At 43.0% G+C, this 15,145-nt stretch overlaps 1 protein-coding gene across 4 annotated transcripts in view; it reads right to left on the bottom strand.

Annotated features, from left to right (window-relative positions):
- ARNT2 (aryl hydrocarbon receptor nuclear translocator 2) overlaps positions 1-13,547 on the bottom strand; it is a 103,336-nt gene extending 89,789 nt beyond the window's left edge. For 2 of the 4 annotated variants that reach the window (XM_084531789.1, XM_084531791.1), the window contains exon 1: positions 13,320-13,477. In XM_084531789.1, the coding sequence (XP_084387915.1) occupies positions 13,320-13,350 (31 nt within the window). In that variant the 5' untranslated portion in view covers positions 13,351-13,477. Of the gene's footprint in view, positions 1-13,319 lie in introns of all 4 variants that reach the window. The other 2 variants (XM_084531787.1, XM_084531790.1) reach the window with 2 other exon arrangements.
- Positions 13,548-15,145: the final 1,598 nt, after the last annotated feature.

The following is a 15,145-nucleotide window of genomic DNA, read 5'->3' as shown; positions in this document are numbered from 1 at the left end:
ACAAAAGATGTTCTAAAAATAGTATGGTTTCCTATTTCTCCTTTTCCTCAAAATTTCTTAAGCAACGTTCTCTGTGTAAAAATTGGGGAGGAAAACAAAAACAGCTCCATTTTAAAAACCCAACCTGAGACTTGCGTATTTAATATCAACTTCATTTTATCCCTCACTGAAATTCCAGCAAGTCAAAGATATTCTGATTGACATCTCTTTTAATTTTTCTTTCTAGAGATGGGAAAAAACAGCTATCTTCACTTTTCCATAGCAGAGACGAGGATCAAAAATTTCATGCGACTTGAACAAGGTGCACAAGTGAATAGACAGGTTGTGTGATCCATTATTTCAAACCATTTTTTTTCTAAACTCCCTGCCCAATTTATGAAGCTCTGTAGTCCAGCCTTTAGATCTGGAAAAGGTCTGTGGACAGGGAAATTCCAGATTCAAATCTTACTGGACCTCAAAAAGATGCCTGAAAAAGCATCCACCAGTCTACCCCCCACCTACAGACAGCACCTTTCAGGGCCCTGGATGCGTTCAGTTTAACCTCCGGCAGAGGAGAGCCTTAGGAACATCTTCTGAAACTCCCACTGCTCTGACATACCAACCTGTATTAGCAGTTGCCCGTGTCTTTGAAGACGAGTTTCCCCAAAAGCTGAATTTTTCTGCTTTCCAAAAAGGCTACAAGGGTCTTAATGATTTTTCTACCCATCACTGCCCCAGGATCATTAATTACACTGTTAGAACAGTCTGCCTTTAGGTAATTTCAAGCATTACATCTTTCATGTCTGCAAATAAAAATATAGTAAAAGCCCACAGGCTTTTGGAACTTCAGCAGTAGCTGCATTTGAATTTTTTTTGCTTTATTTTCTAGAGTGTTTCATTCCCACACATGCCCCAAAGACAACACCCCAACGATATGGAGTCAGGGAAATCTTGATAGGCATATAGTAAATACAAAATACTGCTATGCTCTGCTGCAGAAGGTTCTTTGGTGTTACTTCACATTTATTGAATGAATACTGAACCTTATACTTTGCTTTTGTCAGAATTACCAATTTAAAACAAAAACAATTATGGTTCCAATTAAGCTCTGCTGGGCTTTCAAGAAGTGTTCTGCTGTAAAAGCTATGTTCTTGTTGCTTTTTCAAAATTACAAAGTACAAGAACATGCTGGATGCTCACATCCCAATGTACACATTAAATATGATCTCACTGACATCCATTACAAGCCTCTTGTTCACAAAAGTATACAGACGGTTCTGTGGATACAAAAAATACGGGAACAAAGAATGACACTGAAAAAAACTCACTACAAACAAATCGGATGTTTGTCAAAAAACAAGCTGAGTATTTGTCTATAAATATTGATCAAATTCAATTTTTAACTTTCATATTTGCTGATGGAAGAGCAGCACAGATGAGCACAAAGGACACATACAGTTACTCTGAATACCAAACATGGCAATTGTGTCCCAGCTACTACAGGAACTCTACAGAACAAAGCAAACAACTAGTAGCAGCCCAAGGCATTAACCATAGAAATCACCACAAATGCCTTATCATTACATTTCAATGTTAGGACAAATCCTGATCTGATTTCTGAAAACATATTTACTTGAAATCAAGTCTCTCTGAAAGAGCAGTTTGAGTTAACATACCAACCAAACACCCCCTATAATGCATTTTCCTACTTTTTGGATTCAGCTCTCAAACCCATAACACTTGAAAAATTACTCATAATATTCACTTTATTTTTCATACATTTTTTTAATTTGTGTATGTGTACAAGGCAATCAATATTTTGCTCTCAACCTTAATTCAAACTGTACTTGGCTGAGAACAAATCAACATGTTTTCATAGGCAGACTGAGTGACCATAAGTCAAGAGAGCAAGGAATGAGTTGTAAAGCCTGTATTAAGATTTTATAGCCAGGTCGATGATTGGTAGTTTAGCAATGAAATAGCTATCAATCTGTGCTCGTGGGTATACTTTCCAAAGATGCTAAGAATACACGTTATCCCAACATCATAGCCACCATATAAAGAAAATACAAATTAGTGGTTATTAATGTGCCTGGAATAAATAATATTTGTTGTTTAAAAGGCAAAAGAAAATGTATATTTTGCCTTTTATCTCCCCTTCTTCCCAATGAGAGAAAAATGTTCTTTGCTAGACCAACATAATACAGGTTTGTTATTAAAATATTATCAGTTACATAACAATGAAAAAAAATAAAGATATTCAGGCACTCCACACTGTCCTACAGATATATTATTTTATAACCCCCTTGTAACTGAACTAATTTCACAGATGCACATAAAAAACCATCCCAGACAGCAGGACCATAAAAAAACATCCCAATAAGCAGGACAGGCAAAGTGGAGGTATGAGAACTGGAACAAAAATCAGATGACTGGCAACTCTGGCACAGGGATATTACATGACTTGTCAGAGGTTAAGTAGGAAGTCTGAAATCAGTTTGAACCCTGGCTAGTGCCTGTAGCACAAATCTGTCTTTCTTCTCCAGTCACTTCTCTGACAGGAGGTAGCCAGCCAGCAGTAAAACTGAAAAATGCTGGCAGCTTGTAATGGCCAAGAATTCTCCTGCACAGCAAGAATTTATTGGTCTCCAAAAGTCTTATTCATAATTACCACAGATGCTTTAAGTTGAGCAATGATGAAAGAATATTTTGTCCTGAAGATCATCTTGGAAAACCAATCCCAAGAAAGGGGTACAGGTGGAGCTGCAGCGAGCTCTGGTGCATTACAGACACACATTCCATCCCAAGAGACGGAGCCACGACCCCCCCACACCCCAAAACTTTCACCACATGTACGGCTCTCCTTGAGCAAAGCCAGGACTGGTTCTGCCTGCGTCCTACTCAGTTACACCAAGGACATGAAAGGTTTTGTACATAATCAGTAGATGAGGCAGAGCCACTTCCTTAATGACATATCAACCTTTTCATCAAAGCAGTCAGGTAGCGCTTTAGAGAAGGAATAAGAAAGCATGTGCCAGCTATGCGAGTAATGAATAGTTTTCCTCAAGCAAAACATAATTCAGCATGAATTTCATGTAAATGTTCTTTCCACCCACCCACAGATCTCCAACTGATTCTATCCAACCAAAATGCCAACGAGTAAAACCACCTATCCCTTAATTTGGTTATTGTACCACAGCATTAAGATTTTGTTTTACAGCACCTTCCTACAGCTGCTTCACCTCAAAAACTACTTAGATATTTCCATGGTCTCCTTTTCTAAATCACACGTGGAACCTGGAGGAAGAAATACAAGCAGCAAAAGGGAAAACTCTGGAGAAAGCCAGCTGGTATGCTTACAGTATGCGTGGCTAGAATGCCTATCTCAAGGTCACAGACATACTGCAAAAGAAATTCAGATTGGCAGCTTTCACTAAAATGTTGAAATCTTAAGCCTTAATTCCATTTACTGTTGAGAACCAAAGGGCTAAAGTAGCTGAACGAGGACACCATTAAAAAAAGAAAAAAGTCTTGAGCCAGCAAATACTTTGGAAACTTACAATGGTAGCTTGTTTGCTGAGCAGAAGAGTAGCAAAATTTATTTGATTTACTACTACATCTCAGAGAGCACGGGTTCATTTGTTATATCAGGAAGACATCACAGACTACACCAAGTAGCGAAGCACTTGATTTCAGTTAGAAGAAATAAAACTAACAACAGCTATCATTCAAGAACCAAGTCTCAAGCTTTAATAACCTACAAGAGGAACAAAAGACTCTTATAAACCTCTGTACTTCACAACACCCATCAGCTACAAAGAAGGAAGAAAATACTCTGTTGCAGTCTTATTCTGTAAGTATCCATAATAGAAGTGTTATAATTATTCTAAAATGTCCGTAACAGACAACATTTTGGATAGGAGATCCTTGTAGCTCAAGTCTGATCTGCTGTTTTGTTGTTAGTGAGAATCCAGCTGAGCTCCACCTGCATAACAGGAGAACATTTCTTAACTCATAGCATGGACAGCTTCTGGCATGAGCCTGCAGAGACCTTCCACATTTTTCAGTACCTGAGTACAAGTGTAAGATACAGATTCTGCAGACTTCACCGTGTGACTTTTGGGGAAGATATTCATGTTTATTTAAGACACCCTTAATCCCACAGTCCACTGTCCTCTTTGCTGGAAACCACCACCATGATGAGAGAACCGAAGATGCCCTCAACACCCCCAGCTGCTAATGGTTGGAGCTCAGAGATAGATGTCGCCCAAACCTGCCCTGTGAGCCTCTAGCCTACATGGGGGCAGTGGTACAGCGGAGGGGGAGCACAGCACCTCCAGCCCACTCAGCACCACAGCCGGGTACCTCCAAGAGCCAGGCAGGAAGGAGCCATCCATCCTCCTGCGGGACAGGCAGAGACCAACCTCTTTCCAGCCAAACTGTGCCAGAGAACACCCCCTCCAAAACTACTTTTTTGGAGGAAACTTACTTTGCCTTATAAAATTTCTACAAGAAAGGAGCTGAAGAATAATTATCAGGACTCCAGCCCACCTTTTAAACGTGCCCACACATTCAGAAGCTATTCTTATTTTCCAGTCTTCGTGAAAGAGCTTGAAAATGCTCCCGTGTTTTTCTCAGTGATGGTTCATTTACTTTAATTTCAACAATGAAAGTGCATACTTCAAACCTTCACTGGTAAGTAAAAATACAACGCAGCTAAGATGCAATTGCTGCTCCCACAAACCCAATCACCCAGCAAATTAAATTTCACCCTTTTTTCCATGAAAACATCAACAAGATGAATTAGTAAAAGAATATTTATCCCAGGAACACCAAAACCTTTACATACCTCCAAAAATTTACCTTTGTATTCCTATGGCTGCTGAAAATCCCGAAAAATAAAGGGAAGTTTTCGTTATGCAGCCTTGTTTTCTTCTGGTCAAATCACTTATTACAGGAAGTGCAGAGCAAGGTGACACAGCTATGCAAAGACAGCCAGTCAATCTCTTCAGATGCCCTAAAAAAATAAATCATCAGAAACCATCGGTGTCCCCACATACTCTGACATGAACAGGACTCACGGGGGCAGTCAGACCGACCCCTGTTTCTCTGAGCTCTGTCACAGGGCCAGCCTCTGCAGGCCTCTGCTAAATGAGCTGCCTCTCAGCGGCTGCGAACACAGGAATTTAGCATCTCAAAACCAAGCTTTTCTAGCTGAAAATACTTCAAGGCTCTGAAGCTGGACTCCAAACAGAGCTAGCAGCTTTGCCGGCTGGATGCGGAACAAGGGAACTCCAGCTCTTCTGGAGCCATACTGGCTCTGCAGTACCAACAGCACTGCATTTTTTTGGTCAATAAACAGCTCAAACATGACTCAGAGGGCAGTGACACACAGTAGCTAGTGCCATTTTATAGCTAATTTTATGACTATAATCCTCTTCCTACGGCTACTGTTACAAAACCAGCACCTAATTTCAGGGGTGTCTGACTTGCCCTGTGATGATGAGGGTCAGAGGGCGTTGGGAAGACGAACTACTTTCCAGGTGACAGAGGCTCAGCAAGTTCAAACACTGGTCTCATTCTGACATGCTAGTCAGCCACCTAACCACCACCCTGGCCCTCTTCAGGACATCACTGAATAAGTTCAAGATTCATGCTGGATGCAAGTCTGTTTTTACCTGTCATGGTAATATGTGAAGACTGGGGATGCGCTGGGCACCCAAGTAACAGGTCAATCTGTATTATCAAAAGAACTGCAAATTAAATAAGATTTGAAACTACTGACGTGATCTATACATAAGGTGTTACTTTAAATCTCTTTGCATTCAAAATAGCCTGGTTTACCTCAAATTTTAAAAGCGTTTCCAGCTCAGCTTGATTTTCCATCCAGATATTATAGGCAATGCAGTTTTAAAAATACATGCATTGCAAGAACATGTCACAGCACCCAGATGTCCACCTACCTTTCCTAATGTAGAGAGCCAGCAGCAACCAGTCCCTCAGGTTATTTACCCGCACGAAATTCTGTTCTGGATTATTACTGGGAAAGCACTGGAGAACATTTTTCAAAACCAGGCCTGTGTATTCCATCGAAACAGATTTTGCTTTTACCTCCGAGGAATACAAATATGCAGTGTTTTTGTTCTTTGCAGCTCAGTGATTTACTGGCATGCCTCTTCCCATAAAATATTTGCATATATCTGAGAGTCAAACTGTTCTGATACATTCTGTGTTTGCCAGGAAGTGAACGCTTCAGTTCAGTGTAACTGAACATTTAAAACAAGGACAGGCACCAGGACAAACGGCAGCATAATTAACATACCAATGAAGAGCCAGTTGTTAATTACTACCCATTTCAGGCATTTTGTATGAGCAACTTACCTGAAAAGCCGTCCCATCTGTATGCTGGCAAAGCCAGTAATTAAACAATTCAACACCCCTTTTCCTTGATTGAATAAAAAAATATGTAATTATTTTATATTATTCTATTTGTCACATGCAGTTGACATTTAGATGAGAAAAACAGCAGCAGCCCAAACCTAAACATTTAAAATTAACATTATGAGCTGTCCTTGAACAAAACAGCAACACATATACATGTAGAGAAGATGTAAACTAATAGATGGTCCTAATTTGAGCCAATTGATAATACCTTGTAGTAGCTGCTCCATTACATAAAAGGCTGCACAGCTGCTACCTAGAAGAAGACGGACTTTTCTTCAAGGAGTTGCTATCAATGGAATGGAGACAACTTATAAACTGTTGAAAGACTTGAGAGAAGCAGCAGTACAATGCCAGGATTCATTTACATTTAGACAAGGGTAACTGAGAAGCCAATGCACAGCTCAGCTCAGCACCACAGTCAAACTGTGGCAGTCACAGGAGTCGTCAGAGAGGCAGGGGCACGCAAGTGGAACGCAGAATGGAAACCGGAGGATACAGATGTGGGAGATAGATCGGCAGAATGGAAATAAAAGCTGACAATAGAAAGGAGGAAGCAGAAAATTTAGAAGCGTTCATGAAAATGCACGACATCCAAAAGAAAAGATTTCTCTTTCTCCACATGCAGATGGCATTGCCCAAGGAGGACTAGCATGCTTTGGGTACCAAAAAAGGAAATCACATCCATCTCGAAAGCAGCTTCTAATTCATAACCCATTGCATGACTGTGGTCATTAATTCATGTAAACGATAAACTCAAGACAGATAAAATACAGTTTATTAATGTTGCCTTTTTCAACATAAATCCATTTGAAATGCTGACTACTCAAGGTAAAGTTGCAATCATCTCATCTCTTCTGAAAAACATGGTGCTCTATGCTTGCTACTGAAGTTCCAAACCATGCAACTTACTCATCTAAGAGGCCAGTATTTGCTGAAATCCTGCAATACTTTGTGATAAAAATACACCTTCAGAAGTAGGCAAGAAGGGGAAATATGGTCCACATGAATTTATCCAACCAATTCCTTTTCATTACTAACTTGATATAAACAACAAAGGCTGAAAAAAGCAAGAAAACTAAAGACAGGTATGAGCATCAGATCTACCAGTTTGAAGATCTTCCAAGAGCATGCGCTGACTAAATAGGATAATTGTTTTTATTTCATCAACCAAAAGTATTCCCTCCATACTCAAATTAATTTGGATAAGCAGTTATCTAAATTAATATTGGTGGTTTTGTTTTATTTTGTTTTGTTGGTTTTGTTTGGTTTGTTTTTTTACTTTTACAACAGAAGATGAAGAATGATTCACTTCTACCTTTTTTTTTTTTCTTTGGTTACAATGTGCATCCACTTTGGATTATAATCAGAGGCTAAAACGTAGGGCAGCAGCCTTACGCAATTTTTCTCTTTCTCACTACACAGAATGCAGGCTACACATGGGGCAGCAGGAAATGCTTTACATTTGAACAAAGGAAACACTGTCGGCAAGAATAAACAAGTACCAATTGTTTATATACCGAGCGGCCACCCAAGTTCTCTGAAATTTCAGAATTTCTGCCTCTCTGGTCCAACGCATCTGTTTTCTTGCACAAACTGTTTTAGCAAATGCGTGGAGGAGCATCTCTATATTTTCAGATTTCTTTCCCAAATGGCCTTTATTGATTTTGCTCTTTAGTCAGCAGCAGAACCTAGTTTGGGCTGGTGTCCATGCATTCGTGGTGCTAGCCAGGCAGAGCAACCCCATCCTCATCCATCTCTGAATGCTGCCAGCCACCCAAAGGGATGCTGCCACAAGGTGGACTGGAAAATCTGCACAAGACCTACAAGAACCGAGACCTACATCCCCACGTCCTAAACTCAAGGCCCCTCTTTCCCCTTTCTATTGTGAAATGTTAATAGCATTATACTTTCTTCAGTTAGCGCTGAATTAACGCATTTCCATTCTTACTTGTCAGTTATCAAGCAGTAAGTCTAAAAAAATTACCCTAAACTACACACACATCTGATCTTCACAAGCCATTTAAGCATAATCTCTGAATTCATCTTCATAATGACAGCCCCATTTCTGTCCTCTTAATAGCAATAATCACTAACTCAAAGGTGTTATTTTGCCTTGATTGTTTTGAAACGGCTGTTTTTTCCTTTCCTACCTAATCTCCACAGCAATTTTTCTTACTAGAAAGAAAAACCAGCAGTACCATCTGGTATTACAGGAATCAGCAATATCTGTTTTGTTTTGCATTTTTATTAAGAGGAACGGGGAAACATTATTCTATTTGAAAAAATATTTGAAACTAATCACAAGCTGCATATGCAAATTTTAAATAAATATTCTGTTAGAAGAGATACTTCAAAATATAATGCTTTGGAATCCTTGTAGATTAGAAATAATGAAAAAAATATATTTTTTTCAATGCGAGTTACTGTACAAAGTCCTGAAGGTCAAAACGTTATCACAGAACAGTTCAATAGGCATTATCACCTCACACCACTGTTTGACTGAAATAAGGACAAATTCTGCAGCGAGAAAGAAATGAAAATAAGAGAAGAAAAAGATCTGTAGCTTTAAGGATCCCATTAGATAATGAGTGTTTAGTTTTTGAGACTTTTTTCAGCATTATCCTAGAAACAAAACTACGTTTTTGCACCCCAGAAACATTAGGGCCCATTATAATCCCCATCAGTAGAACACTCCATTTACTCCCCAGGATGCTGTCAAATTGATTTTGGTGTTTACTGGATAGTCTATATTGTAATGAAGGGCAAAGCTGTTACTACCATAGCAGTAAAACACAACAAACTTGGGGCTCAGCATTGAATAGACAATTTTGAAATCTAAAACACTGAATTAGATTTTTTAATCATCAATTTTAAAGCTGTACCAAAGCTAAAAAAATAAAAATAAAAGAATTGCCAGGTTGTCAAAGCCAATTCCTTTGTGGGAACATGGAACGGGGCGGCAATAAACCTTTTCCATGTTGCCTAACACCTTAGCAACCTGAGTGCAAATGCAAGGCAGGCTAACAACCCACTTCATTCCCAGAAGGACCAGCTGGAATGGGAGAATGATTTATTTCCACCTTGAACTCCCACAAGAAGCGAATGGACACCAACAAAACCAGCTCCCAGCACCCATCCACTTGCCTAAGACAAGAAGCCAGACGCAGGGCTGAGTTACACGTGTTCATTAATACAACATGAAGTTTGCTGTTAATTCGTTACAAACTGCAAGTAGAAAGTGCTCATTTAACTGTCTTTCCTTGACGATCAACCTCAGGTGTTTGTTTGTTTGTTTGTTTTAAATCTTGCACTAGCCATAGGCTAGAAGGATCCACAGTCAGCTGCTGTGATTGTATGAGGGAGGCTTTAAGCCCCAGCAGCTTGGGCTCTCTGCTGAAAAAGAAATCATTACAGGAGCTTTAGTGGCTAGGTGAACAACTCAGCTACTGTTTGGTTTTGTTTTTTCAATTAAATATAAGAATACGATCCTAAGGATTCACAAAATCTTCAAAGATGGCCAAGAACATCCTAAGGGAACTGCCCTCTGGTGTAACTCTAGATACGCTTTGAGTGTTTGATCTCATTTCTTCTGATCTGGTGTATGAGTGTGTGACATTTGGCAGTGTATCTGTGGGTACTACCTAGGGTGCCCCTTCCACCTGGGGAAGAGCTGAAGGGCTAAAGCCAGCCCGTTTCCCATCACCTAAGCACAACAAAGTTGCTGCTCAGGGACCATCCGTAAGACTGATCCAACTTAGTCACCCAAGGCCACATAAAGTCTCAGGAAAAGAAAATGTTGATTTTCTTAAGAGTTTCACATTTTCATCCCAATTGGGCTACTACAAGAAGCACCACATCACGTACTTCATCACAAGTTAAGCAAAATTTGACCCCAGAGTAGCAACAGTTATGGACAAGTTTGCATTCCAAAAATATATGTATTTAAAACAGACGTGGCACTAAGTTACTTTGCTGCAAGCAGTAATTTATGAAATGCTTGTTACACCTCCACAATTTTTTTGTTCTTAAAACCCATTTAATATGCCAATCTTATTTCAGGAGGAAATAAATTAACTCTGATGCTTTGTGCCAATGCAGATGAGCTTCCCACACACTTGTATTGTGTTTCACACTTCGGTTAGTCATCCAGATTACGACAAACGAACAAAGTACTTCTAACCAGATCCTATTCCTAAGGTTAAGCGTGCAGGAAGAGCAAAAAAGATATTATCATACAGAGCCCCCGATTCCCAGTGCGATGCCTCGTTGCAGCAATGGACAAGCACTTTCACCACAAAGACCTGTCGCAGAGGTGGCCGTGTCCCTGCCACAATCTGGTCCTGACACTGCAGCTCCTGCAAACCCTAACGTGGACAGGCTGCAAACTGCTCCCACCCTGTTGCAAAAAAAGCAGGGAAATGGATAAATCTGCATCTAATGTGGGACAGAACATAACATCACAGAGCAGTGCACAATTCTGTACCAGGAGATACCACAGGGAAAGATTTCCACATCCAGAATTACAGAATACCCAGCTTTTCCGTGTCTGATAATCCCCATTCCACTGCCTAGAATATGACTAATGCCCCACGTATTTGTATTGTGGTAGCTGTAGGTTAATGTCCTGCCTAAATTATCAAATGTTATTAGAACCCCAGACAATTGCTTAATAAAAATTTAATCATATTGTAATTTCTAATCATCATTAAAGATGCTTAACAAGTTAATCTCTCTATTGTGCTCCCCTAACATCGTGGATCAGAAAGTCAGCTGGCATAAGGCAGCATAGCTTCGCCAATACTAATAGGGCTACTTTCGTTCTACTCCCACTGAGGATCCGGCCCCAAAAGAAAACAGCAGCCTTAAAATCCTCTCAGTAAAGCTTTTGATTCTGCTTCTCTACACTGCTTTGTGGTTAATCTAAAAATAGAATAACAAAAACAACAGATTATCATGTTAAAAAAAGCATATCATAAGTCAAGATATGTCACGCATGCAGCTCTATCTTCTGCTGTCCGTGGTAGAGCAAACGCAGCACTGCACTGCAGAGTGAAGTCTACTGTTCTCATCTCTTCACGGCTCAAAGTCTCCTCATTTTGACTTTGCCCATGCACAGCTACGTTTGTCTGACAGCAACACTCACGCTGGGAGGGTCATTGATTGTTGGTGAATTGTCTGCCAGCCCAGATCTGCTCCAGCTGCCTAGATGAGCAGTGAGAAGAAGCCCTGCAACCTCAGCCTCGCAGACGCACGTGTAGGCTCGTGCCAGGAAACCAACACGCTTCCTCATCCTTCCGGAGGACGGCAATCTGTGCTTAGGAGCACTTGACAACTCTACAGCAAGCCAGCCTCGTTGTGCTGGATCACTGCACTGCCAGCACGCCTGGCGCTCATGTTCAGCATGTCTCCCATTGCTCTGCCTAGGTTCACAACACGAGTGCTCCCCAGGGCACAGGGAAAAGACCAGGAAGCCCTGCTCCAAGGCTGCCCTTCAGTACCCGACCTCCTGCAACCACAATTTTGGTGACGCCAGCTGCAGGTAGGTAGAAACAGAGGTGGAAAAGGGTGGTGCCAGAGGGCCACCAGGCTCTACAAATCCTCAGCAGTTTCTGCACAGACCTCTAAGCAATCAGGGCTGTTCCTTCTGTGCATAGGTTGGAGGAGCAGATATGAAGAAGGCAAACCAAATTTCTCCCCCAAAAAAGCTGTTTGTATCTGCCTGTGCCTGCAAAACCGCTCACTGATTCCAGCTACATGTGCACGCACTGGAATTCTCCGTTATCATGCATGACATGGTAGCCTGGAAGCTAAATAATACTCATTTAATAACCTCTCATTAAATATTGATTTTCATTTAATATGTACAATTCTGAAATGAAAACTCAATCTGATTGGCAAAGGTTTGTTGTTCCTGCTTACTTTATTGACACTTACAGAAACAAACCAACTGTGTTTACCTTCAGCGTGAAAGCTACAAGGACATTTGAACGATTGTTGACATTTCCTCCAGGAAGCCCTTAACAGTCAGAACTGAAACTGACTGGAAAGTGACAAAATGTAACCCAGTATTAAAACGGGTAGGACTGGAATCCACTTTTGATAAGCGTTCCTCATTAGTATTGCGCCCAGCGCAAAATCCGCTGGCCCATTTGTGTTTAGCGTTGGATACCTGACCATCCAACACTACCTTGACCAAAGTACCTCACCGAAACACCTACCACGGCACATCACACGAGCCCACTTCACCACACACCTAATGACCCAGACGTTGCGCCTCACAGACACAGGTCACCTCAGGGAACCTCTTTCCCCCACGACGAATTTAAAGAGAAAACTTTAGCGAGTTCCTTCCGCTAATAAGTTATTATGGGAAACTGATTTATGGCATCTTCTGGCAAGGAAATGGGAACACACTAAGGGACCTGCCAGCCTTGAGGTGCTTTCCTTGGGTTTTAACGTGCCGCTTTCCCTTCAGATAGCGTGGCTGGGACGGTGGCAGGGCACCAAGGACCGCGTGTAGGGCACCAAGGACCGGGTGCAGGGCACCATACACTGACAGCAGCCCCCGGCCTCAGCCTCTCCCCGCTCCCCTCTGCCCCCGGGTGCTTATGCACAACTCCTGCGGGCTCCCGAGCTCTCCCCCGGGCTCGGTGCGAGGCTGCCCGCCCGCCCGCTCCTCCCGGCTGCCGACAGCCACCGCCGGTCCCGGGGCGAGCCCGCTCCGAGCTGCGGGGGAACGGGGAGAGCCGCGGGGCTGTCCCGGTCCCTGTCCCGGTCCCGGTCCCCAGGGGCGCTGTGTGCCTACGGCGGGCCGGGGGCGTGTGGTGCGGCGGGGCCAACGTGGGGGCGAGACGGAGCCCCTGCGGGGCGCAGGGGGGGCAACGGCAGCTACTCACCGGGAGGGTTTACAGCCGCCGGCGTTGCCATCTTGTCTCTGAGAAGGATTAAGACAAATGCATAGAGGGGAGGAGGGATGCTCTGAGCTGCCCGGGGGAGGCGGGGGAGGGAGAGGCAGCCGGGGCGAGGCGAAGCCGAACCGAGCCGAGGGGGGCGCCGCGGCTGCTCCCGCCCCGGGGACCCGGTGGCGGTGGCGGCGCTCCCCGCTCCGTGCGGGGCGGCCCAAGATGTCCGATGGCCCCGCGCCGCGTCTGCTCATGCGCCGCGCTCAGTGAGCATGTGCCGGGCGGCCGCACATGTGCGCTGGGACCGCGCCCGAGCGGGACCCCCCGGCCGCCGCCCCCCGGGAAGAGCGGAGGGCGAACGCCCGGCACCGGTCCCGGGGCAGGCGCCCCCCTCGGGACTCGAACCCGCGGCCCCGGGAGCGGCGCCTCGCCCGGCACGCGGCCCCCTGAGGGAGAGGGCTCGAGCCCAGGCCCGCCCGCCCGCGTGGGCGCCGGCACAGGCAGCCCGCGGGGGTTTTCTCCGCTCGGCAACGCTGTTTTTGGGGGGATTCCAGGCAAAAATGCAGCCCCTGGCACGCGGGTGGCGTTGGGGTGGGTTAGGTGTGAAGCGAGCCCCAGAGGTTTTGAGGCGTGATGGTGTGGCTCGCCTGTGGCTGAGCCAAAGGACGGAAGATTTGGGGCTTCAAATGGAGCATACTATACAGAAACCTCTTGGTCCATTATTAATAATGTGAATTTCCATGTATTACTAATGAAAATGTAGTAACTGCTGGAGTTCCTCGGTATGAAAAAAAAAATAATAAATCAGGCCACTCTTTGCTCCTCGCAGGGGATGTATAGGGAATGTAGTTGTTACATCCTTTTAAAAATCAATGGTTTGCCCTACGTTTTGTTCACATTCAAGCATAACTACAGCTGAATAACTGATCTTTATAACTCAGCGTTTTAAGCCTTTCTGGTACAAACACAAGGACCATAAATATATGCTTTTTAATGGAATCAAGAGATTTTTCTCATAATCTCATACCTCAGGGCTCTAAGACAAACCAGTATCACAGAATTAACAAACTTCAAAACTCACTGAAAGCACCCAGTGTGATAACTGTAGCAGATACGTTGTGTAAATATATATATAAAATACTAAAAAAAACCCGCGTCTGTCTTGCAGTGCCTCTGTCATGCCCCTGTAACACTGCAAAGACCTGTTAATAGTTAAGTGGCTCCGTTCACCATGCGCAGTTGCCCTGAACAGCCCTGCAGAATTTAAGGGCAGCACGCAAAGCAACAAGTTGCAAATCAGTCCCTTGCTCTGCTGAATAAGTAACCTGCAACAGTTTCACCATTAAGATGTAAATTGGCAGAAGGACAGAGAAAGCATGGAGGCTGTTTACTTATTTCCTGGAGATAAGTTTAATGAGAATAACATTAAAATGCTCTTGCTTATCTAGAAAGTTTACTTTATCTTTGATTTACTGTGCTCTTGCCTATGAGATGTTGAGCTGTTTTTCTAAGCATCTTACTGCTGTAGTGCCTTCTGATGCTGTGCAGTTTGGGATATTCTACAGGCATTCTTAACTGCTACAGTTTAAGGCACTTATGCTGATAATACTACAAGACTTTGTTAGTATCGGCAATTTTTGTAAATATAACTTATTTTCATTCAGATAAAACTGTGTTACTGTGATTTTAGAGAACCTTGGTCACACTATTTCTAGATTCATAACTTTCGGGAGGAAAAGACATGTTTCAAGTAGCTTACCCTGCAACAGGAGATAGGGCATAGCTCAGTTCCTTTAGGTTTCTATAAAGTCCCATATTCA

Source organism: Aythya ferina (genome assembly GCF_964211825.1).
Source record: "Aythya ferina genome assembly, chromosome: 11".
In the NCBI taxonomy this organism is placed as follows: Eukaryota; Metazoa; Chordata; class Aves; order Anseriformes; family Anatidae; genus Aythya; species Aythya ferina.
The sequence above is the reverse complement of the archived record's forward strand: the minus strand, read 5'-3'. Positions and strand labels throughout refer to the sequence as shown.